At 48.7% G+C, this 24,937-nt stretch overlaps 1 protein-coding gene across 8 annotated transcripts in view; it reads left to right on the top strand.

Annotated features, from left to right (window-relative positions):
- Positions 1-24,937, top strand: part of SZT2 (SZT2 subunit of KICSTOR complex) — a 53,911-nt gene that overhangs the window by 8,234 nt on the left and 20,740 nt on the right. For 3 of the 8 annotated variants that reach the window (XM_029959648.1, XM_029959645.1, XM_029959650.1), the window contains exons 10-46: positions 4,072-4,303; positions 4,938-5,067; positions 6,292-6,434; positions 7,055-7,207; positions 7,537-7,651; positions 10,191-10,396; positions 10,781-11,005; positions 11,413-11,491; positions 11,834-11,931; positions 12,117-12,285; positions 12,763-12,877; positions 13,213-13,326; positions 13,817-14,017; positions 14,139-14,251; positions 14,715-14,856; positions 15,355-15,513; positions 16,188-16,392; positions 16,593-16,705; positions 17,153-17,411; positions 18,761-18,926; positions 19,009-19,101; positions 19,280-19,361; positions 19,497-19,781; positions 20,127-20,265; positions 20,532-20,648; positions 20,754-20,817; positions 21,183-21,368; positions 21,439-21,780; positions 21,902-22,091; positions 22,492-22,566; positions 22,759-22,897; positions 23,126-23,246; positions 23,488-23,617; positions 23,733-23,885; positions 23,999-24,101; positions 24,480-24,597; positions 24,815-24,926. In XM_029959648.1, the coding sequence (XP_029815508.1) occupies positions 4,072-4,303; positions 4,938-5,067; positions 6,292-6,434; positions 7,055-7,207; positions 7,537-7,651; positions 10,191-10,396; positions 10,781-11,005; positions 11,413-11,491; positions 11,834-11,931; positions 12,117-12,285; positions 12,763-12,877; positions 13,213-13,326; positions 13,817-14,017; positions 14,139-14,251; positions 14,715-14,856; positions 15,355-15,513; positions 16,188-16,392; positions 16,593-16,705; positions 17,153-17,411; positions 18,761-18,926; positions 19,009-19,101; positions 19,280-19,361; positions 19,497-19,781; positions 20,127-20,265; positions 20,532-20,648; positions 20,754-20,817; positions 21,183-21,368; positions 21,439-21,780; positions 21,902-22,091; positions 22,492-22,566; positions 22,759-22,897; positions 23,126-23,246; positions 23,488-23,617; positions 23,733-23,885; positions 23,999-24,101; positions 24,480-24,597; positions 24,815-24,926 (5,586 nt within the window). The remainder of the gene's footprint in view (positions 1-4,071; positions 4,304-4,937; positions 5,068-6,291; positions 6,435-7,054; positions 7,208-7,536; positions 7,652-10,190; positions 10,397-10,780; positions 11,006-11,412; positions 11,492-11,833; positions 11,932-12,116; positions 12,286-12,762; positions 12,878-13,212; positions 13,327-13,816; positions 14,018-14,138; positions 14,252-14,714; positions 14,857-15,354; positions 15,514-16,187; positions 16,393-16,592; positions 16,706-17,152; positions 17,412-18,760; positions 18,927-19,008; positions 19,102-19,279; positions 19,362-19,496; positions 19,782-20,126; positions 20,266-20,531; positions 20,649-20,753; positions 20,818-21,182; positions 21,369-21,438; positions 21,781-21,901; positions 22,092-22,491; positions 22,567-22,758; positions 22,898-23,125; positions 23,247-23,487; positions 23,618-23,732; positions 23,886-23,998; positions 24,102-24,479; positions 24,598-24,814; positions 24,927-24,937) is intronic. The other 5 variants (XM_029959651.1, XM_029959649.1, XM_029959652.1 and 2 more) reach the window with 3 other exon arrangements.

Raw genomic sequence — 24,937 nt, 5'->3', positions numbered from 1 at the left:
CTTTCTTTCATAAGGGCAGGCTTTCTGTTTGTTTATTCAGGTTAATAGCACTCATTTTTTTTCCCCTTCAGTTGTTCTCTTTTCAGTTTGGTCTCATACTTCTCAAAACAGTTGATAAGAGTGTTGTAAATGTGGTTTTATCGGTGCCTTGTTCAGCAATGCTAATAATTCCCTGCTCCTGAAGTAAAATACCCAATGTGATGGACTGGGAATCACATGAGCTTTCTCCATGATTGCATTGTGGTGTCATCACAGAAATCCCTGAATCTCTCGTGCACCTTTTCTTCCAGCTGATGAGTCCTTGGGATTCTTTTATTGCCTTTTGTTTGTTTAATTGTCCCTAAATGTGCCATCCTTCACATGATAGTACTCTGAAGTTCATCTCGCTCAGTTCCCCTCACTGTTCCTCTGTGATGACTGGGAATTGCAGTTCTTTTGCCTTGATGCATCTTACAAACCGAGTGGATCTAAATCACCTCTTTTTTGGGGGGGGGGGAAGGTTGCTAACAATCAGATTAGGTGGGATAATTTCTAAAGTTGGTCTTCCAGGAATCTCCCTAATTTCTTGTTTCTGGAGTTTTCAGTTAAAATTAAATATCTGCTAAATTCTCTCAATGAGACAGTTGTTCTAGTAATGTCTGCAGATTTCACTAGCATAGGTGTGGCACGAGATACTTCCCTTAAATCCAGGCAGATTAGATCCATTGCCTTTTCCTTGTCCAGGAATGTCTGTGAAACAGTGTGACAAGTCAATTCCTGTCCACACTCAATGTCTTTTATCCTTCTGTGCACCAGTTCACTTACAGCTGGAACATCACTGGATAAAGAGCCTTTCTCTTTAATCTGGCAGCAATGGTGAAGTGCTCTTCTTGGTGACTGTGTAGTCCTACATGGAAATGCTGGAAGAGCATTCACCAGGTGTGAACCATTTGAAAAGCAGTCAGACAAGTTCATGGATCCTTTTGCACAAAGGTGTAGCTGCAACCTCTGGCTCAGGGTATGGTAAAGCAGCAAATTCCTGTGTTCTACAGGTATCAGAAATATCAGCAAATGTTCACCATGCCTCCTGCACTTTCTTTTGGGTATCTTCCTGCTGTCTTTTACCCCCTGGAATGCTAAATGGATTTGCCTTCTGTTTTTACAAGAGCAGAAGAGCAGCTGCACTGGATCAGTTACTTTCTGTGGTGAATTGCTACGGGCAGGTGCGCAGGGAGGAGTAAGAATAGGATAAACATACATGATAATCTCTGTTCTCCCTTCCTGTTTTCCTTCCCTTTGAGCACTCTCTAGCTCTTTGTAGCTCAGGAGCTCCTTGAGCCAGAAATACTTTCTGTGTATTTTTTAGGAGGAATTTAAAAATGAAATGTCAGAGATATCAAAAATACAGTGCCTTTTTCTATGCAGCCTTCAGAATAGTAGCAGATAATGTTACTCGTGCTTTGGAAAGGCTAAATGCTCTGGGGAGTTGCTGGCTGTGATCAGAAAAATTGTTGAACAGTAGAATTTACCAATGATCAAGCGCTGCCTTTGCTAAGGAAAAGCACGTTGCTAATCAGGGCTTTCTGGGTCATTCTACAGAGAAGTGTATAACAAAGAACAGTTAATTAACCTGAATTGCCAAAACTTGCAAACTAAAGGTTAAGGAGCCAGCTGGCTGTGAAGCAAGAGGAAAGAGTGCAGTTGTCGACTTTGACACTGTTGCTTTTCTCCTTCACTTTACCAAAGGCAAAATAGAATAAATAGCTAGCTTTGTGCTCAGAGTTGCCTGGAGAGGTTGTTTGTGATATTTATAAGTGCTCTGGTTACCCTCACTGTTTAATTTTTAGATATTTAGGTATTTAGGAGGCAACTATGGTTAGTTAGGAATGCAGAAATGCTTGTGAAAGGAGGATTGGAAGGTATGGAAGGGAGAGAAGCTGTGGGGATATGGTGTGTAATGGAGCCCAGATCTCTTCCTTTTTCTTTCTGGGACAGTGTCAGGGAATTTCCCTCTTAAACAAAAACAAGAAAAAAATTCTCACTGACTGTTTTGTGTTGCTGTGTGTTGAGCAGAGCCTGGAGGACAGTTTTCAAAACATTGTCTTCCTCTGTGAATCAGTCCAGCCCCAAAAGTGGCTGGGCACTAGCTGGTCCGGAAGAGTGGCTGTTCTCAGTGTCAGGAATAGGGAAAACAAAGTGAGCTTTCTGAAAAAACAGAGCTGGACTTTATGAAGGAAATTAAAGTAACAAAAAGTTTTATTAACAATAAAGTCAAGAACCAATAGATTGCTTTGCAGTAAAAAAAGGCTAAATATTCAACTGGGTATTACTTCAAACTAAGTAAATATTTTTCTTGTGTTTTTAGTTTTGCTTGTGTGGTATTGTAGGAGAGAAGCCAGGATGACTAATGGAAACAGAGGTGAAAGTTGGAAATATTTTCATTAATGATCTAAGCAAAAAATGTAGGAATTTGCTTATCATGTTTGCTGTTGATGAAGCGGAAAGGATTTGTTATGAGAACCAAAATATTGTGCAGAAAGCAGTGGATGAGCCCTAAAGCAATAAAAGTGAGGTGACAGCATGAAATGGAAAGAGATGAATTTATAAATTCTTGTTTAGCCTGTCTGATGAACTAAACATTCTTCACAGGAAACAAGAGGTAGTACAACCCCAGAAAATGCATTTATAGTAATGCAAAGCACCCATTGTGGGAAAATATTGGTGACCTTAAATAAAAACCTAGTAATCTCTCAGATGAAGTACAGGTAAAATATAGTATTCACCTCTGATCATCTTTGTTCAGGAAGGATGAATTCTTGAGGTTCAGGAAGGTCTGGGACTGTAAAGGGGAATGGATGTTCTATCATACCCAGCTGACACTGGGTAAGGATTTCTTAGTGCACGCTCCCTGTCAGTGTTATGGAAATGAAACTTCTCAAAATAAAGATAATTTAATCAAAAGAACAACTGGGCATGAATTTGGCATGTACTCTGGATGGTTTCTTCTACACATTGACAGAGGAAGAGGACTCTGAGGGAGCCTCCCAGCAGGGACCATGGGAACAAAAATCTGGCTTTAAGGAGGAGTGCAATCAACCTGTGGAGGGGATGGCATGATGTGCCTTCGACAGCAGCAAATGCAACTCTGCAGGAAACAGAGCATCCAGGCTGATGATCTGTTCGGATGGTTTCCAGCACATCCAATCACTTATCACACAAATGCTGCAAGTCTGGCAAACTACAGAGCAGGCTGGACATCAGAATGGATGATTGAGCAGTCGAAATCGCAGCGTGGTCATGTGTTTCCCTGGGATGTTGCAGTACAAATACACCTGCACAGTCAGCAGGAGTGTGACAGTTCTCTGCTCTTTTGGCTCAGCAAGGCTTGGTGTGTCAGGTGTTTGTGTTAATCTTGATAGAGATGCAATGGCTCGCTTAAAGGAAAAGGTAAAAATGTACAGTTTGAAGAACAGGTGAATATTCGTTCTCAACATCTTAACTTTGGGAGGAGAAGGTAAACATGGTGAGAAACTGTGATGCTTGAAGTTCTAGGTCATGAAATATGTTCATGATCATCATATGTTCATCATGTGCGGGATGAACAGAGGTTATTTCAAGAATTGAGCCTCACCTTCCAGGTTGTTCATGATTTGTGCCCATTATGTCCAGATATCCATGTTTCTGCAGTGGGATAGATTAACTTTGCACAGTGCAGATGAGAAAATTGATAGCTTAACGAATTGTTCATAAGTGCAAAGCAACAGTTTTCTTGGAAACAAAGATAAAGCTGTGAAGAAGAGCCCATTGCAAATGTCAGCACCTCCTCTGAGTTTGTTTCCTTCTCTAGTGTAGATACAGTACATGTACATTTAAAGAACTGAGAGCTCTTCACCAAATACTACTGTGCAAGCAAAGCCTCTCTTCATTGCAGAGGAGAGAGAGTGACTTAGTGAAAGCAAACAGTTGTTAGATTACTTTGTTCCCCTCATAGTGATCAAATGATCCCATGGTACTCAGGAATCCCTGGTCAGAGGTAAAAGCTCAGATGTGTATTCAACAAGCAGCTGAACTTACTCTTCTGCTCCCGTGCAGGCGGGTCTCAGCTGGAGGTCAAGCTAGTGCTGCTTTGGAAGCATAACATGAGGATTGAGTACTTGGCTGTAACTCCCTGGCCCCTGGACCCTTCGAAGCGCAGCACGTGGGTGGAGGTGACGATGGAGGGGAGCTATGACATTCTGCATGACATCAGCTGCACCATGAGGAAGCCCATCACCAGCCTGTACCGCACTACAGTCATCCGGCGCTTCTGGAACACCTTGCAGAGGTGAGCTGCACTGTCCCCAGCAGTTTCCAGTGTAACTAATTCCTTCCTTGGCATGCTAAGACATGGTTTATGCAGGTGGCCATCCCAACCCAAGGTCCAAAAGGAATGTGCTCTGAGGAAGAGGCATGACTGGCAACAAGCCAGAAAAGACTGGGACTGGTCTGTCACCTGGTTTGTGAGAATGGTTTGTGGTGATGGTATTGCTGCTCCCGAATCTGGATCCTGTGTTGCAAACCTTACCTCTGACTGCCATCCCATGGAGGTCATGTGTTCTTACAGCACACCCTTGCAGCTGTGCTTTGTGGTCACACTGGGAGCAAACATGTCTAAGGCTGAAGGGCCATTGGGTTATAACCATTTCCTGGCCAGGGTGACCATTACTCCCTACTGTTTGGCAGATTCCTTTTCTAGCACTTCATTTCCAACTCTGATCATCCTCCTTATATATTAGGCTATTACACTGGAACCCCTTTAACATGTTCATGGCATTGAATCCCAGCATTGCCCAAGAAAACTCCATTGGTGTGGATGGGCTCCCAGTCCCAGCGAGTGCTGTGTGTGCGGGCCTTGGGCTGGCTGGGGCAGCAAGGGGGAGAGCATGGGCTTTTGGGGCTAACTGCCTCTTCTTTTTCAGCATCAACCAGACAGATCAGATGTTGGTTCATCTGCAGTCTTTTGACACAGTCCCAGAACACTTCACCATTCCCGAGAGCACCAAGAATGGCGTGCCCCTCTTCTACATCCCCCCAGGCTCCACCACTCCGGTATGTTCCCTCTCTCTCCTGTTTAATGTGGGATAGGTTGTACCACATGCCTACTCTGTCTTGCATTTAGGTTTCATTTCTTGCTCATCTTGTCTTCATCTTGTCCTGCTCAGTAAGTGAGTTCAGGTGTAGTGTGGAGAACATCCTGTGCCATACATTTTCCCCTCTGAGACATCACCCTATGTCTTCATTGCTGCAGCTACACCTCTGAGCCCAACAGCAAGTCTCCCAAGTGTGCTGTGAAGCCTTCTCCTGGAGTGATGTGGTGTGTGAGACTGATGGGGAGGCTGACACACTTACTTTTGCTGTGCTTTTTCAGTGGATTCCTCATAGATGTAGAGTTGCTGCTGGCAGTCTTGTGTGCTGGTGTAGCTCAGTACTGTCAGATGAAGATACAGGATGTGCTGAATAGTTGTTTAATAGGCTCATTGCTCTGAGCACTCACGTGGAAGGTGCAAGAGAGATACTTGTCATCTGCACAGCAGAAACTAAACAAAATATGAGCTAATGGTTTCCACTGCAAAATTCAAACCCATTGAAGCTCACTGAGCAGAAATGCCAGCATATTATCTGTTCCCTGCTAGCAGTGTCCTTGGCATTGATAGAAGAGGACTAGCAGAAAAGCTAGGGGAGCTTTAATTTAGGAGAACTATCCCTTTAATGTTATTATTTAAGCCCTTCTTTAGTTTTGCCGAATACACTTTCCCTCTGTAGAGTTATGTATCCCACAGTATATCTGGAGCCTCCCTTCTTATGGCTAACCACCGCTATTTCTGTGTCAACAGAGTTGCTGTAGTTGGTGGAATTAGTGTTACCATACAAATATATTAGAGTTGCCCAATGCCACCCATTCTGGCACCCTATTTGCATAAGTACTCTCAGTTGAGTAATCTCAGTGTTTAATTGCTTTGCTGACACAAGCCATATATCCCCCCCTCGATCAGAAAGCACACCATTACATATGCCATCTTTTTCACAGTTGATTTACTTGATGCTAAGTAGTCAAATTCCTAATTAACTTGACATTTCATGAGCCTAATTTATTTTTGCTTACATTGAACTGCCTGTTTCAATGTGAACACGCTTATTCTGCTCAGAGGAAGTCACCCAGAGCAAGGGATGTGGCCTTCTAGGCGTACACAGCTCAGCTGCTAGAGAAATTCCCACTCCCTCTGGGTGGAACCAGACACTTCCCTGCTGAATATTGTCCTGTCACTTTCTCAGGTGCTGTCCCTGCAGCACAGTGGGTCTGACTCAAGCCATTCCCAGTTTGCCTCCTACTGGAAGCCTATCCTTTCCATGGATGCCAACTTCTGGCAGAGGTGGCTGCACATGCATCGTATCGTCGTCCTTCTGGAGCATGACACGTATGTAATGGGCAGGGCTGAGCTCATGTGCACTGTGTGGGCCAGCCTGGGAAAGCAGGTGTCCAGTTCAGCCCAGTTGTGCAGTTGTGGGTACCTGTGGCCGAGGGAAGAGCCTCACTATTGGGTGGATGGTGAAGGCTTGTTTATCTGGGAGGTATGGTAGGGTTGGTCAGTCATCTTGTTTGAGAGTGGGGGCTGTTCTCAGGAGGATAAATTGTTTCTCAAGTACCTCTTGGGTTTGGATTTCCTGATTGCAGGCCGGGGTGTGGGACCATCCATTTGGGAGTTTTTGTTTGCTGCTGGAAAACATCTTTCCCAAAAGCATTGCTTTCCTGAGGAGGGTCCTAGTTGCAGAGTTATATGAATAATAGTCATATATTGAATGGAGGGAGATAGAAAGGATACAACAAGGGATGTGCTCTCTGCAAGGTGGAGATCCCTGTGGCTCAGGCAGTGTGCACAATTAGGGGAGGTGCCTGTGCACTGTCTGCTGTGGAGGAATAAGGCTGTTATTCCCCCAGTGGGGGGATGAGTTGCAGTGGATGTAGCAAAGCCTCTGTGGGTTCTGAGGGAAGAAGAAAAACTGTAGTCCTGAAATGACCTTCTGCCCCGCCCTGCAGGCCTGTGCCCAAGCACCTGCACACGCCAGGCAACAACGGCCGCTACAGCACCATCCAGTGCCGCATCTCCCACTCGGCACTCACGTCCCTGCTGCGGGACTGGAGCAGCTTTGTGCTGGTGGAGGGCTATTCCTACGTCAAACTGATACACGGGTGAGTGGCTCTGAGGCGGTGCCGCGTGGCCAGAGCGAAGATCTGGTTAGACCAGTGTGTGGTGATGGGCCTGAAGCAGATGTCTAGAGGAGAGGATAAGAGCTAGACAAGTGGGTGTGAAATCCTGCGATTTCTAGACTGGTGCAGTTGTGTTCCAGGCACAGCCCAGAGGGAGAGAGAAACCAGCTGGGGGGTTTCTGCCTGTCAGAACTGATACTGTGAAGTTGTGTGGGCTGTTGAGCTCTGTGGACCAAGCCTGTACTTGGTCTGGCACAACAGAGCAGCAAGATCCATGCTATTTCAGCCCTGTCTTAATCCCTCCTCCCTAGCTCTGAGGATCTTACACCTTCCTCGTTTTATGTGGTACGGATCATCTCCAAAGCTCCCTGCATGGTCCTCCGGCTGGGGTTCCCCATTGGCACACCTGCACAGGCCAGGAACAAGGTGAGAGCTGGCTGTCTGCTTCGTGGGGTAGGAGCAGAGCACAAGAACTTCTGCATGTGGGAATTGTGGGTAGATCACAGGCGTCATTGTGGGCAGGTACGCTGTAATAAGTAACTACTATGTTAAGGCTTAGATGAGTGTGAACGTTCTGTAGCAGAAAGGGTCAGTTTGGGCAAACTTTCTGTGTTAAGTCTGTGGAAGATCTAAACCCAAAGACTCGAAGATCAATAGAATAGCTGGTCACATGAATGTTTTTCCCATTGCTTATTTCAACTGCGGGGCTCAAAATGACTCAAAGGTTATCTGGCCCATCCTTGTGACAAAAGCACAATCAATACCATCTCTCAGGAACTTGTCTGACTCATCAGTAAAGACCTCTGTGATGAATGTACTACATGTTCCTTGGGCTATCTGTTCCAGTAATGGTGAATTGCTTATGCTGTACTTAATCTATCAGGTAGGGAGGAGTTAAGACTTAAAATTCAAACAATGCCCCACATGAGCAGTACAGGGACAGAAAAAAAAATACCCAGGGAATGTTTTCAGGAGGTAAAAGTCTGCTTTTAATAACCTTTTTGTATCAAAAGAAATGGTCTGCCCTAGTCAGATGGAGAAGGTGGGGTTATTGTGTGGACTGTTTTTCCAGGTCTAATGGCTGAGACAAGTCTAAGTATTCTTAAGTAAAACATAAGTATGAGAAAGATGGCCTGCTATTGAACTATATGAAGTTTTTATTATAAACAAGAGGTTTATCATTAAACCTATATCTTTTATCTTCATGAAAGAGATCTTTTGTTTGTCTAACTTAGTTTTAGTGTTAGAGATTAGTCTGAGGAGAAGCTGACAAACATGGGAAGGACCATCTCTTTCTGAGATAATGAACCACTAAATGTTGTAGTGTTTTGGAGGATCTGCCCTCTCATGTCTTTTGGGGATCCAGGTTTTGGGCACTGGTTGCTGGGCCAACATGTGGGCTGCTAATGCCAAGTGAGAGGTTTTATGAAGGAGTTCCTTCTGGCAGGTGTAAGTTAATATCTATTTCATGAAGAAAGTGTGAGATGGGCACCATACCCTGCAGCTGTGGGCAAGCTCCAGATCATTGCGGTAGGAGCTGTATGTAAATCATAAATTGTATCATACATAATCCTTTTTGGTTTGTTTTTTTTTTTGCTTGCTGTAAGGCTGATCATCTACCCAGTGTGGAGGATGGCAGTAGAATTTAGCCTGCATTGTTTAAGGGAAAGCAGTTTTTGTGCTGAGCTATTCAAGTTTCCAATGCAGAAGGGAAGGGAAGCACCTGGTACAGTCTGACTTTCAGAAAGCTTTTGGTGAGACTTCATATAGGGCACAACTGTAGAAGGAATGAGGTGTCATAAAACAGAAAGTGTCTCGGGGGACAAAAGAAGTAAGTTGTAAAAGTGCTCTGTTCTCATCACAGCGGAAGCTGTTTATGGTTTTTCCAGTCAAAGGTTAGGGAACTCATTTGTAGAAAGGTAGCAGATAATGAGCTGGGAAAATGTGCAGGTGGTGCAAAACTATTTCAACCTTGTGCTTGGGTGACACCTAAGCAGCACAATGGTGGCTGGAAGCCAGTATTGATAACTGCAGAATAGTGCACCTTGGATTTGAGAGCTTAAACACCATCAGTGATCCTGTGATATCAATATGAAACCATGAAGGGGACCCAAGTGGCAGCATTGTATGGAAAAGAACTCTGTTCGGCGTTTAGATTTGGGGATGCCCCTTTCCTTGCAAAAGACATAGTAATGATGGGGAAAGTTACTGAAATAATTAGTGTTGAGGAAGGAGATGAGGAGCTGCTGTTCTTCGTTTGCCTACAATGGTAATAGAAATTGAAACGAGTTGAACAAATATTGTGAAAAGAAACCTAACCATGGAAATTTCAAAGAAAACACTGGGCTATTGTGAGAATCAGGTGCTGGTGTGGGTAGAACCATATTCAGAGCTGCTAAAAGCTAAAAAGAGTAATCAGGAAGTCATTGTGAAAATATACTGAAAAAAATTAACCTAAAAAATAACCTAAGCTCCTGAAACCTTTTACCATAGGGGTTTGACACATGAATGTGATCATGGGGGAATGCATAAGACAGAGCCAGGCTGTTTCCCACAGCTGATATGGACTAGTTTACATTTACTGTAGGCTGTTGAGGAAGAGAGAAGAATGAGAGTGGGTGCTCGGACTGCTTCTGCAGAGGAGCTGGCATGCAATTAATTTGTTTTTCATCTGAGTTTTTGAAAGGCAATTTCTTCAGCCTTGAAATCATCTTTGGGGTTTTTTTGACCTTTCTTTTGCTTTTAAAAATACTTGTAGTTGTTAAAATATGGACCGAAAAAGCCTTGTGTCATCTTGATCTTGCTAGTGCCTCAGAACTAAAATGACCTTTAACTCCTGCTGTCCTGTATATTCAAGGATTGTTCTATTCTTTTTAGTCAGGCTCTTGTTCTGGATGCTTATTTTGAGTAGCTTATGTCTCCAGACAAAGTTGGTCACGTTTACCTTTTGCTTTTGCCATGACAGATAGTGGAGGAGTTACGGGACCGAATCTTGCAGCTGCGCTTTCCCCACAGGGTCCAGAGCAAGGAGGCAACTCCAAAAGCAAAGAGGAAAATGTTTGGCAGTAGTTCTCCCTCCAAGTCTCCACCTGTGGCTGGGGCCCAGTCAGCCCTCTCAGACAGACCCTGCCTTGTTGTGCTGCACAAACCATTGGAGAAGCTGCTTATCAGGTAGTGATGGGGATCCAGACCATCAGCACAGTCTCCTTGCACTGGGAAGTGGGAAAGGAGAGGGTCTGTGGATGGTGCTGCCAGTTTTAGGGTGAGAGTGCTGTGAAGCTGGTGCTTGTTGTGATGGGGTTGTGTCGTGTGGCTGTGACTTGCAGCAGGGTTATTGCTGGACTGACTGATTTGTTACTTCTAATTAAATGTGATGTAGAAGTAAATTTAGTTACTGCTGTCTGAGCAGGATCCTGTGCTGGGCCAGCCATGTTCTGCTGCTGGAGGGCTCTGTCCTCGGCCCAGCAAGTGGATCTAGACAGCTCTGGCCCTGAGTAGAAAAAAAAAAAAAAGGATTTTTTCCATCTCAGCACACCACACTTCTGCCCTCTCCAGGTATGAGAAACTGCCTTCTGACTATCGAGCCCCCTTCATTCTCAACCTGGAGCACCCCCCAGTGTCTGGCCCACTCACTATGGTGGCCAATCGTACTGCCTCTTCCACCCTGGCCTCGCTGTCCCGGTACTTCTACCACCAGCGTTGGATCTGGAGTGTCCAGTCAGGGCTGGCACCAGCTGTGCCCATCACTGCTGTGGCCCAGCTGCTTTCCACACTCACAGAGTAAGTTGCACGCCTGACCAGGAGTCCTTTCTCCAGCTAGTCCAGGGGATGCAGGTAAAGCAAGTTGGATCTGAAGCCTTATTATAGAGAACCCCTTTGCAGAGTGTTTGGTCCTGAACACGGCTTCTAGAGCTACCTGGGTCAATGCTTTACCCAGCTGCAGTTGAGGAAATCGGAAGTCCTGGAAAACATACCAAAGGGCAGGAGGGGTTACTGTGCCTGGAATATACTGATCTTCACACAGGTTGTTCTGTGTGGTGTCTCACCTCCCCGTTCCCTGCGTGCAGCTCCCTGTCTTGGGAAAGAGGGTGTTATGGGGTGAAGGGTACAGTCAGTCTTGTATTTAAGGCTTGCAGCATGGGTGGAGAAGTCCTCTGACAGAGGTCTGACTGTCTCTCTGTTGCAAGGGTTCGTCTGTCAGAGGGTTTTCACTTTGCATCCAGTGGGGATGGAATTATCAACATGGTGCTGGAGTTGCCCATACAGGTGAGCATGGGTGCTGTGGACACAGTCCTTCATTGCTGGTTATGGGGTGGATTCACCTTCCTGTGACAGGATTTATCACCTGCTTCTAGCACACACCCTTAACATGTATAGGGATAGAGTAAAGCAACTTGTGGATTGGGCATTTTCATGTCTTCATCTGCAGTTAAAGAGCTGCTCTGCTGGTAGGGATGTGCTGTGCTGGAGGAATTCTTGGGGCTGGGACAGGCTCCCTCTCTCCACCAGTGCTGGTGGAGCTGGATGATGGGCCTGTGTTGTGTTAGGGCGTACTGGGTAGGTCGATCTGTTGCTGCTGGCCAAGCTCATGCAGTGTCTCACCTCCAGATTGATGGCTCCAGTGAGAACAGCAGTGACAGGGAGAAGCACACCTGTGTCGTCCAATACATCCTCTTCCCACCCCACTCCACCTCCACCAAAGACAGGTGAGGCTGTTCTGCTCCCAGGGAGGGTTGGCAGTGGAGTCATGGCTCCAGACTTGACTTTATCTAGTACAGATAACTAGTTGTCATGGACTGATCACCAGTTAGCTGGGGCTTTGCCTATAAACCTGCAGTGGGCTGCTGGCTCTGTGCCATCTCACAGGACTTGCCTTTTGTCTTTCCTCCAGCTTTTCCACAGATGATGACAATGATACAGAGGTAGAGGCCATTGAGGTGGACACAGAACTGAACCTGGTCACTGAGTGCTGGGTAGAGCCACAGAGTGGCCATGTCCACAGTACTGCTGAGAACTGGAAGCACCTCCATGGCTTGCCCTACCAGAAAATTCCTAAAGCGGTGAGTCCTTGAAAGGGGAGGGGCATGGGCTCTTTTGTGGAGGGAGAAGGGTTCCTTGTGAGTGCACCACAGCACTGCAGGTGAATATTGAGGGCCAGAAGAGATGGGAGTGCTGTTCACAGAAGAGCTTGACATTTCTAAAAGAGGAACGAGCCACTGGACATAAAAAGTTTCTGTATTGCAAGGCAGTGGATGCAATGCTGTTTTGGGATAGCTGGAAAAATACAAATTATTTTGTGAAGAGGGGAGCAAGCTGGACCAGAGCAGGGACTGCAGGCAGTCCTGCTAACACTACTCCTGAGCAAGGTGAAAACAGGCTAAAGGACTGGTGGAGAAGAAGGGAGCAATGAGTGAGAATAGGGCAAGTTAGGGGGCAGGATTATGGGTGTTTTCTCTCCTTGCTTTTAGACTGTTTTCTCCTGCATTTGGGGGTAATAATTCTGCTGCATACAGCTGAGCCTTGACTGCTTATTGCAGCTCTATCCCCGGGACCTTGCGTGCATTGCTACCATGCTGACCTTCGAGTACATCAGCCAGTTGTGCCAGAACAAGGAGTGGGTCTGCCCTCCTTCAGACACCAAAGCTGCTGAAGGTGAGTCCAGCATCCATGTCCTAGCAAGTTCCATGGAGCAAAGATAGCAAGGCTCTGAATGTCTCAGGACCTGTAGAGGTTTCTGGAAGGTGGAACAGGTATTTTGACAGCTTTTTAGACTGTGATGGCAGTGAGTCACTTTGTTGCACTTGTGCTAATCTGCCAGAGAAACGGCTTCATCCTGGGAAGGACAAAGAAACACTGAAGCTTTCTGCCTAGGCTGGAGAGGTGATGAGGTGACCCTGCTTGAGCAGAGCTTGGTCCAGATGACCTTCCCTGGGAAGCAGGGATACATTGTGCCCACAGGCGTGTTACATTCCCACTTCTTATTGCAGATCCAGACATGGGGCCTGGTTTTCGAGTGCATGAGATCCCATTCCAGTTCAACCTCATGAAGCTGTTGCCCAGGTGCCAGCAGGTTGAAATGTTCTTCCTAATGCTGACAAAAGGTAGGTGTCTCTTCACCTGCTGCCTCCCCTTGTCCTCCCTCTGTGGCTGTGGGCACCCTGTTCCACGTGCTTGTCTCCCCGGGCAGTAGGTGGGAGCACTGCCATGGCTCTTTCAGTAGCTCAGTGCTGTTCTTCCTGACTCTGCAGCCCCAGGGCTACCCAGCTGTATTGCTGTATTTCTTGGGATGATAATTTGGAGGAGTTGCTTTTGAAAACATTAAACTTAGACAGTTGCTCTGTGGTGGTAGTTTCTTGTCTGTACCCCTAGCATCTCCAGAATATTTATAGTAGCAGGGTGAGTCAGTGTGGGGTAACTAATGATGCTAAAACTCCAGGGCCTCCTCAACACCCTCCAAGTCAGCCTTGCAGAAATGCTGGGGGAAACTCCTGTTTGGAAGTGTTGCTTTGCAAAGGGCTGTCTCCTGGGGTCCTGGGCAGGTGGTGCCTGTGGAGATGCTGTCTCTGAAGCTGCTGTGGTTCTGTTTTGGAGCAGAGAATGAGGAGGTGACCAAGGACTCTTCGTTTGTGCCCAATGAAATGCTACTAAACCTCTTCCATGGCTGCCTGCAGCATGACCTCAGTGACCGGGAGATCCCCATGGCTGATGCTGATCATGTGGCTTTCATGGAGCAGGTTCTGCAACGGGATCGTGATGGCCATCAACCCCCCTTCACGCTCCCGGTGATCAGAGGTAAGGACCAGGAGTGTGACAGCAGTGACACCAGGAACTGTGAGGTGTTTCAGGAGCCTTGCTTTCAAATCTCATCCTCAGCTGGTGTTTCTCAGGTTGGTTTCTCTGTGCTCCATTTCAGAAGAAAACCTGAAAGCTTCTGGCACCCTGGAGCAGCAGGATACTTCTGCATTCTATCATGTTGTTGGCAGCAATGGCACCAGGGATATGACTGGCTCCACAAGTACTCTGCAGGTACTGCTGTGCTGCTGTCCTTCCCCTGAGCCCCTTCAGAATGCAGGGCAGCAGCTGTTGAAGAGTAGGAGAGATAGAATGGCTGAGAAAGATTGAAAGGTGGCTGGTTTTCCCCACATTTGGCAGCAGTTTAAGCTGGAGCCTGTGGCTGAAGTCAAGCAGGAATCTGGAAGGTGTGTGGATAGTTGCACTCACCATTGGCTTAGCCTGTTACAGCTGTGCCTGTTACTGATGCTGTGCCACACATTGCTCAGAAACCATGGGCAATCACTGCCTGGAGGTCAGAACCAGCCCCAGCAAGGCTGGCTAAGATATCTTAATTGTGCTGTTCTTCCTGGAGCCAGGCTGCTCCTGGAATGTGCAGGGCTGACCTTTCAGCACTGTGCCAGCCAGCACTCATGGAAGAACTTGCTCTGTGTAGTTGCTGTGTGCTGAGTTTATCCAACTTCTGCTCTTTCCTCAGAGCCTTGGCAACACAGAGCTGCCTGAGGATGACGTGACACTGAGTGACACGACGGGGCCCTTTCCCCCTCAGTGGCGATGTTATGCCAAGCTGGTCAACCCACAGCATGTGTTCCTGACCTTCCTGCCAGCCACCTTCTCAGGTGAGGCAGCAGTGCCAAGCACCTCCTCAGGAAAACCGCAAAAACAGAATCAACTCTTGTAGGATGGAGAGAAAACTGAACAGCGGAGTTCAAACTCAGTCTTTTTGCACCATATGACCAGGAATAGAATAGTGCAAAGTGCTGAATGTCCTGCTCTTCTCTCCTTGGACATGGTGCTGCACTCATAAGGTTTTTGAGTGATGTTGAGTTGTTTGCTAGCTGCAGCCATTGGACTGGTTTTCCAAGGGGGTTGTTAATGAATGGAGTAAGAGGACTGCTAATGGCATGGTCAGGGAGAGTCCCTGCTTCTGGGTGTTGGCACTGGTCTGGCTTCCCCTGAGCCACTGGTGAAGGCTGCTAGGCTCTAGTGGAAGTAGTCTGTGAAGCTGCTTCTACACACAGAGAGGTAGCAGGGGCATCTGCTGTCTTGGGAATGTAGGTTGAAGGGTTAAGCTGTTCTCACTGGACAGAGGGTGATTTTATTTTGTTTTCTTCCAGATGTACAGAAGCTGATGGCTTGTGGGTTGGACAAACCTCCAAAAGATGAGAGTCGATCTGGAGAGGATCCCCTGGGACCTGTCTGTGCAGAGCGAGTCAGGGCTGAAGAAGGGGATGCTGCAGTACCATTGCCTACCCTCAGCATAACACCAGCCCATGGTACCAACAGCACCTTGCTAAACTATTAGTAACCTTGCTATTCTTGAGCATACTGTTGAGCAGATAGAGGTAGGAGGAATCTGTCAACTCTTGCCTGTCCTGTCAGCTCCTGCCTGGCAGTCAGCAGAGTCAGGACAAGGGGCACAGTGATGTTCATGGGGAGATGAAGGAGTGTAATGTGAGTTGAGTGCCTGTGGCCCAAGGTTGGTTCCCAGTGGGCAAGGAGGTTGCAGGTAGATAGAAACTACTAGGAAAGGCAGTACTGGGCTGCACTGGAAAGTCAGTGACTCTCATGTCATGATCCAGACCGGCACTGTCAGCAGCACGTTGTCTTAAGGAGAAGGGCACAGGTCTGAGTTTTGTATGGGATTTTATTGCACAACCCTGGTGCAAGTCAGCCAGGCCTGCAATGGGGATAGAGGGTTGTGCTGCTGCAGGAAGTCGTGGTGGTGATGGTGAACAGTTATGGCTGCGAAGAAGGGGATCAGGGTGGCCAAAGCACTGGGTTGAGTGGATGGGTGCTGGGTGAAGGAGAAGGGCCCCTGAGGTTTGAGTGGTGAGAAGCTTGAAAAACCAATACCTTCCTGTAGGTGCTTCTGTGAGGGCTGTGATGCCTCAGACCAGGAGCCAGGAACCCATCAAACGCCCTTATCCGAGGACTGTTTCTTTTGCAGAAGGGAACCGTGAGCCTGGAGAGCAGAGTGGCCCTTCACGGAGAGATATGCATATCTCCTTCTGTCGCCAGAGCTCCCAGTCTGAGCTGGGCGAGTGCCGCCGATTTCGCTGCCCCATTTACATCTACAGCTGCTCTTTGGAGCTCTTACGAGAGCAGCTTGTCAGCCCCCGGGCACACCGTCCTCCTCGGGACATCTTTTTCAGGTAATACCAACTATACTTGATTCCTGGACAAGAAACAGAGGAGTTTTCCTTGACAAGAGGCTGGCTCTTGGCTTGGCCTCTCTGCCTTGTAGCAACCACTACCTGTGTGTGCCCTCAGGCCCTGCTTTGCTGGTGTTAGAGATATTTGTAGTCTAAAACGTGCTTCGTTGGCACTAAAGGCTGTGGTTTGTCTTTTCCAGGTCCCAGTCTCTGGAACGTCCTCCAACTGCTGCTTGGCTGGACCACAAGCACAAGGAGTTGGTGAGTTACTGCACACTGCTGCAGGAGCACTCCCACCAGTGCTACGTGAAAGGTGAGCAGTGGTGCAATGGGACCTGAGGCAGGCTTGGGGTTGGGGCTGGACCCTGGATCTTCTTTTGAGAAAACAATGTCTCATTTTCTTTGTGATCTTACACTGAGCAAAGAGAGGAGTTGTGGGACTGATGTCCCACCAGGAGGGATTTAAAGATCCCTCTGTGCATTCCCTATGGGCCTTGCAGAGGCTGTTCCCAAACCTATGGAATGCTGTAATGGGGGATCCCTTCTTTGATGCTTTCCTCTCACCTTCAGGGTGACAGATCCCCTGGGCACTCTGGCATCACCCAAGCCCAGACTAACACATAGCATTAAGTGCCCTGGCCGACTCCTGTCTCCCAGCACCTGCACTGACTCCACTCTGTGCTGGGCCTTGGTGAAGATCCATACGTGGCTATTGCCTGACTCCCATTGCCTCACATCAAGCACCGTGTTTGACCTGTAGGGCTGTTCAAGAGCCTTCAGCAGTCACACAGCATCAGCTCCCAGGACCTGCTTACTGCCATGGACTACTGTGAGGAGCTGCTCCAAGAGATTGATATCACCAACTTCCTGCTGACGGTGTGCAGCCATGTCCGCTCATTCCGAGAGAGCCACCAGCATTTCCATACACACTCCAAGACAGCCAGCTTCCAAGTGGGCAGCATAGAGCAAGAAGAGGATCAGAGCTCTAGGGAACGAGGTGTCTTGGTCTCTGAGTCAAGGTAAGGGCACAGTTCTGTTCTTAGCATTGGGCTAGGACAGATCTTTCTTCAAGCATCTTTTAACACCTGCTAGAAGGAATGCTGTAGGGCAGAGTCTAACAGAGCCTCATGGAAGAGCAGATATTTCCAGTGAATACTCCACTAGGACTTCCTATTTTTTATAATCTCTGGTGACATCCATCCTTTCACTTTCTCTTATAATCCAGGCTCATTACTGTCCCATCTGGCCTGAGCTGGAGGGCAGTTTGTCTGCAAGTAAATCTTAGACTTGTTTCTGGAGAAATTATACATTTCCTACTGCTTGACTCATTTGAGTTTGATGTTGACTCTGATGAAAATGACAGCTTTGTTATCTTTTTCTAATTATTAGTGTCACTTTTTTTAATTAAAAAAATGCACAAGAGAAATACCAAGGCAGAATTGAAATATGCTTGATGATAAACTTCCGCCTTTCTATTCCTTACGGTATTTAAGAGGTATGTATCACCTCTGGAAACTTAAGGAAGGAAAAAAGTGCTATGCCTTAGTGTCTGTCAAAGAAACACTTTGGCCCTTTGTCCTCTGCACAGTTCCTTTATGTGCATTCACTAGCATTTGTTGGGAATCCCCAATCCTATTTCTTCTTATACTGTACATGGTTTTGAAGAACATTCAGTGTTTGAAAGGTCAGATGACTTCTTCAGGTACTACTTTCCCTGAGAAAAACTGTGGGAACTTTTTTTTGTGTGTAAGATACTACAAATCACCTATCCCAATGCAGGTTATATAAACTTTACTGAAGGATGTACAGCCTGTGATGTGTTGCACCCAGATCGCCATCTTTACCACTAATTTGGGTACCTGGGGAGTGCTTTGACCAGTCGACATCCCACTCCTTAGATTGCTTTTTCTGAGTTTTAGGGACTGATTCTGCCATGAAGCTGCTGAGTGACAACAGGCCTGAACTTTGTGCTCCTCTCTGTGCCACCAAGACACTGGGTGCTGGCACAGTGGTACTTGTTGTGAGGTGCCCTGGACTGGGTGTTGGTAGTTCAGATTGCTGCAGACCTGTCCCTGTACTCAACCATGTGTCTCTGTTTCCCAGGGAGGGTGTGTAGTGTGGTTTACAGACATGGCAGTGGGATCAGCATGGTTAAGCTACCTCAGGCCTGGCTTCAGACAGCCTGAGCCCTCATCTGGGCATGTGGGTGGCAGGTTTTCTGGGGCTGTGGGATTGGGTGGCGAGTCACATCGTGTTAACACAGGTGAGGTTTGGGTATCTGTGAGGTGAATGCTTGCAGGATAGAGAACACATACAGCAAGTCTGGTTTCTCAGTTTGGCCTGTCTGACCTGTCCACAATCCTGTCAGTGTGGAAATGGAGGACTACAGTGAGCAGGACTCCCATAACGTTGCAAGCCCCACGGAGGAGCCAAAGAGCAGTGTGGGCACCAACTGCTGTTCAGAGTTTCCCCTCTCGCTGCTGGAAATTGGACAGCCCTGCCAGGCACACCCAGACTTGCATAAAATTATCCAGGTGAGGAATGTGCAAGCTTGACCTGGCTCCAGCAGGAGGGTAGAGTAGGATGTCTGCTTCACACTTGGGATTTCTCTTTTAGGAAAAATTCCTGGAAATTGGAAGTTTACATTTCAAGCCAGTGCCATCAAATCCTCACTATTTCTTCTATTGCCCACCATCAGCCAAGAAAGAGGTAGGCATGGTGCTGCCCTGGTAGGCACCTAGTCCTTGTGGAGTAGCTTTGCTCGGTGTCAGTTCTGGATTTGAGGATGGCAGACTCGTGGGTAGACTTAGTCCGTGGGGTGCCCATCAACAGCCTGCTTCACTGCCTGGCATGGTTCTACTATCTGCCCTTTCTCTCTCTATCTCAGGAAGAGGCATCTCGGGATCCGGCAGACAGGAAAGGCAGTGAGGACATGGAGGGATCAGAGGCAGAACTGGCAGCTGAAGAAGGTAAAATTTGCTTGCTCTGTCTTGGAGAAGAAAACGTCTGTAGTCTTGCTGTGGTGGTGCCTTTCAGAGCTAGGCTGTGTCTGGTGGGGTCTTTGGAGATGTGGACCTGGTTTGCTAACAGGGAACCTATATCAACAGGAACTGTGTCTGGATGCTGCATTGCCACAGAGAGTGACCCAGAGCTGGAGGTGGAGTACCGTGAGAAGCTGGAGCATGAGTTCCCAGACACAGATTCCCTCTCAGACTCCAACACGGTGAACCAGGATGATGACTCCTTCAGCGTGCTGGGAGGGGATTCACTCAATGAGCAGGAGTTCCTGGAGCAGGAGATGCCCCCTCTCTTTGTGCACCTGACCTGCTCAGTGAAGCTGCGTAGCCAGCACAGCTCCATGCCTGTGCAGTCCCTGCCAACTTGTCTAGGTAAGAGCAATCCTTGGGGCTTCTTTCAGGTTCCTGCTGGGTGAGCAGCCCCTGGAACAAACATGCTGTGTTCTAATCAACAGTCACTCTGAAACAGCCCTCCCTGTGCAGAGCCCCAGGGGTCTGCCAGCATCAGACAAGGGCTTTTCCACCACGTCTCACACTTGCTATGTGGGATTAGTGATGGAGGGTTGAAAGGATCATGGAAGATGGTGGCCTTTTGGAGCCTGTCCAGGTGTGTGGGACAGACACCTCTTGCAGTCTCTGTACTTGCCACCAGGCTGTGTATGTGTGTAAGCAGAGATGTTTGTTGCTTGAGTCCCTTGGTCTGTGATCTCTCCTCAGGGGAAGTTCTGGGCTGCCTGGAAAGCTGCCAGGGCTTGAACACCATTGATCTGGGGGACCTCTGTGTGACCCTGGACATCTTTGTGCTGACACTGCCCCTGGAGATAGAAGTTGTGAACACAGACATTCTCCACAACAGGTAGGTGGAAAGAGGCCAAGTCACTCACCCACCCTCTGCCTTCCTTTCCCAGAAGGCCATTCTTGGCTCATTTCCATATGCTGAGACTCATGATTCTCCTCACAGAGCCTGCCACAGCCTTAAGAAAACTAAAATTTTTTCAAGATAGGCTCACCTTCTGTAGAGATCCTTTTTCCCTTCTCTGGAGCCAGTTTATCTAGTTCTGTGTCTGTTTATCCTCTCTGGCTCAAAAGCTGGTGCTCAGCCTGCTCTCTCTCCTGTGACAGATGCACCTCGGAGAGCAGCGTGTCCTTCACACGCTCTCCAGGGCAGCCGTCCTCTTTCCGCTCAGATGAGGATATCATGCACAACTTGGAACGGCTCCCGTCCACTGGAGATGAGAGGTATGGCACTGCAGGTGTGGTGAGCCCCTCACAGGTTCCCTTTGCTGCCTGTGGTGGCTGCATGAATCAGAGAGACTGGTTGATTCTTCATCTCCTCTCTCCTAGGCACCCCGCCCTTTCCAACCTCCCTGGAGTGCACAGGCAGGCTATAGAAGCCACTATGAATGAGGTAAGACAGACTTACCTCCTTCTTGCTTCCATCTGGAGCAATGTGGCCACAGCACACAGCTGCTGTTCCACACTTCCTAACCTGCTCCAAGCTGCAGCCTGTCAGCAGAACTATTAGCCTGTCACACAGGCTGTTAGCCTTGTGCACCCCAAAAGTGTGGGATTACCCTGACGAAATTCTTACTGCAGTTGGGGTGGGACAGGCAGAGCTCTCTTCTAAATGCCTTTTCTTAGGTATATTCAGGAGATGAGGGATGTGGGTGATGAGAAAGGCTGCCTTCATCCTGTTGGGACTTGTATGAGAATTGGGGCAGCCTTGCAAATGCAGGTCACCTAGGTCTTCCTCTGTGTCCTTGCTCTGCTCAGATTCGCTGGCTCCTGGACGATGAGATCGTGTCAGCACTGCGTCACTCACAGGTCATCAGCACCTCCATCCTGCACCGAGTGGCCACCCACATCTATAACTCCAAGGGCCGGCCCAGCTGCCACAGCGAGGTCGTGCTGCTCCAATTTGTCTTTGGGCCTGAGCACTCTCTGGAGAAGTTCAAGGAGGTAAAGAGAAAGCCCCGAGGCAGCGTCATACGCCTTGCTGGCAGGATGCTTATTCTTCCCTGTATTGCAGGAGTTCAGAAGAATGACTCTGCCAGGCTATGTGCTTAACGCAGAGGGCAACGACTACCACTACGTCTCCATCAGCCGCCTGCACTCCAGGAGGGCAGCTCCAGACCCTTCAGGGTCACCCTGCTTGCAGCAGCCAGCTGAAGGGCAGCCCAGGACAGCCCTGGGCCAGGCAGGCCAGGAGGGGAGCAGTGAAACGGAGGCAGAGGGCTCGGAACTGTTACACCACACAGACTGTGTCCTCCCAGAAGAAGCCCGGGATCTCTGGGAGTGGCCAGAGAGTGAGACACGCACTGTGCCAGACACAGGAAACCCTGCAGGTGGAGGCAGCCACACACAGAGTGAGGTGAGAAACCCTGGGTGGTCTGTAGGTGGGAAGGTGTGGGACACTGGTAACAGAAGGTAGAAGAATGCAGGAGGGTGATGGGACTTTTTTTAGTGCCTGTTTTTCTGGTCATTTTGTGCAGGTTCCAGGAGACATGTTGAGACTTGAACAAAGCAGAGCACCAGGCCATGACTCCCTGGAAGAGGCAGCTCCAGAGACAACCATACAGTCATTGCCATCCTCATCCTCTGAAAAGGGAAACAGTGAGAAATCACCGTTGGTGACACCATCTGCAGCAAGCCTGACTGACTCCGTGACACAGGGCAGGGAAGGTAGGAGCTGCAAACATGGGCAGGATGTACCTCAGCCTTAGAAACTTTTAAGAGAAGAGCCCAGTTCTGGCTGTGGCATGCATAATGTGACTGCTACTCCTGTTCCAGTCCCTAAATACCACAATTTGTACCCAGGACCATTGGTCTCTTCCTTGCCAGGATGCTGGCAATTCAGTGCTTAACAGCACCTGGGGTGCAGCTGTGCTGCTGCACTGATATCCCTAGTGACATGCAGTCCCTGGTGACTTCAGTGATGGCTGTGAGAGCCCCACTCCCCAGCACTGCCTCCCCATGGCAGGCACTGCCTGATTGTCCTGTGGTGTGATGTTTCTCCAGCACATGGGACGTGTGAAGGGGCTTAGCAAAGACTTCCATGATCAAACCCCTGTTCCCCTTGCAGGCTCCAGCAAGCAGCGTCCCAGCCGCGTGCAGAGCCTCGTGTCGAGCCAGGGCAGCATGGACTCTGACCATCTGGGTGAGTCTGCTGGGCCAGGGGGGACCAACAATGTGCAACCAGACACTGGTAGTGACACAGGAGTGTGGAGGTGCGGTGGGACTGTGTGCCTGGGCTGGGGTGAGCCCCGAGGGCAGGGCTTGTGAGTGGCTGTGGTGCCCAAGGAGGAGGTTGGCTTGCCAGGCCTGGGACTGAAGTGAGGATACCTTGCAGGTTACGACGGGGGAAGCAGTGACTCAGAGTATGAGGAAGCGCTGATGAGCGACCAGGAGCCCAGGTGTCCCCTTATGCCAGATTTCTGGCTCATCATAAAAATCCATCAGGACCGAGTGGAGGTGTATTACCACACACGGTAAGGAGGGTCCCCTGTCTGACACTGCCTCTCTGTACTGTGACCTCGTGGCCACTCACTCATCTCTGGACAGGATCTCCTCCCTACCCAGCGTGAGTGGGAAAATGCAGGACTAGACTCTGTAAGGGGAAAACTGCTACTCTTTCCCACTGTGTTCCTGCTCCCACCACACAAGGGCAGGCACTGTCCAGGTGCCCTGCTGACCCCATTCTCCCTTTCTTCATAAAGCAGCCTGAGTGTGGAGAAGGCAGCATCAGCAGAGTCAGAAGAGGAGCAACCAGGGGAATGCCAGAGTCTCAACCAAGTGGTGGTAAAGAAGATCAGTGAAATCTGCAGGGTTGTCAATCAGGTAACAAATCTGCAGGGGGCACAAACAGAGTTGCCAGTCATGAGATGGCTTAAATTAGGAGGGACCTCTGCAAGTTGTCTGGTCTGGGCTCAGCTCGAAGGAGGTCCTGGGGAGCCAGTTCAACTGGTGAAACCCCAGGTTGGGAGTCAAAGGAAAAGGGATTCAGTCTGGCCCTAAGCCCTTCTTGCTGTCTTCTGTGGCTGTGCAAGCAACAGAACCAATCTTTCCTCATCCTTTGCAGCGCTTGCTGCTGCAGGACCTGCATGACAGCCACATATGCAACTCATTACTGGTGGCAGAAAGTGAGGAGGACATCTGGAAGAGTGAAACGCCCTATACTTCATACAGGCAGCGTGTCATGCCCACAGATGGTATGAATATTCCCTTGGCCGTGTCTCAGTGGCAGTGCTACTGCCTGCCCATGGGTGCCTAAGAAGATGTCAGCTTCCATGCTATGGCCCCAGCTATGTCCTGTGTTCTTTATAGATTACTCTGTAGAGGAGAGCTACCAGCCCCGGGACTATCTGGCTGCCACCATGCAGTTCATGCCAGGGCACTTTGCTTGTGATGTGGTGTGGAGCACACTCATCCACGTGCATTCACGCCTCAAGATGGGCCCCAACATGGGGGTCTCGCGAGGTACGTACAGCCTAGGTTCCCCCTCGTTTTGCATGTCAAGAGTCTGGCTTCTGGCTGGATTGGCACAGCAGAGAAGGGTATGTGGGATAGCTAACGTCCCACATTGCCCACAGCTATCCAGGCACTTCGCTCGGTGCTCAACGCCTTCTCTGTGGTGAACAGGAAGAATATGTTTGTCTACCAGGAACGTGCCACTAAATCTGTTTTCTACCTCCGGTAAGAAGCCAGCATGACTTGTTGGCCTGACCCTGTCCTGCTGTGTGTGTTACACCAGACTGAGAGCTCTTTGGGGCAGAAAGTGTCTGCCCAGCCTCAGGGACCATGTTGTGACCCAAGCAGCAAATATCTCATTTCTGATGAGTCAGAGTCACATCAAGCCAAGCTCTTCTTGCTCTGCCTGTGCTAAGTCGTGACACTGAAGGGAAAAAGATGGTTTTTTTGAAGGAGCCAGAGGGCAGTTTTGCCACTCCATATCCTAAGGACTAGTCCCCAGAAAGTACACAGGGGAGAGCAAGGAAGATGCGGATCTTCTGTGGATGTATGATGCTGTTGTCTTTGGGAATGGAGGCTGACATGCCCTTCTCCTGTATTCAGGCTGACTGAAACCACCAACAGTGGGAAGGTGTGGGAAGCAGAGAGCAACCTTAGTCCAGCATCTCGCTCGCTGGCACTGACACGCAGCCAGGAGCCCATTTACACTGAGGATCTAATGGTGAGTCTGCTGCTCTCTGGGAGTGCATGGGGGTGTTCATGGTCGTGGGAGGGGAGGGAACTCAGTAGCTCCAGGAACCCAGATTATATGTAGGATAAAACTTATATTGGAGATTTGTGGAGTGGGGCAGCAGTGGGTGGCTTCTGCCTGCCCTTGCTGACAGCCTGGGACAGTGATGGATCTAGAATTCATATGGAAACTGGTTTTGCTTCTCCAGGGTTCTCGTTCCTCTCTGGACACAGCCTCGTGCCGTAGTGTGGACTCTGCCCGCCCTGTGGGACAGATAGACAGGCACATCCAGCTGATGGTCCATGGTGTTGCCCCAGCAGGTATGTGTAAC

The sequence above is a fragment of the Manacus vitellinus genome, unplaced genomic scaffold (genome assembly GCF_001715985.3).
Source record: "Manacus vitellinus isolate BGI_N305 unplaced genomic scaffold, ASM171598v3 scaffold_21_pilon, whole genome shotgun sequence".
In the NCBI taxonomy this organism is placed as follows: Eukaryota; Metazoa; Chordata; class Aves; order Passeriformes; family Pipridae; genus Manacus; species Manacus vitellinus.
Note: the sequence above shows the minus strand (reverse complement) of the source record. Positions and strands in the feature narration are given on the sequence as shown.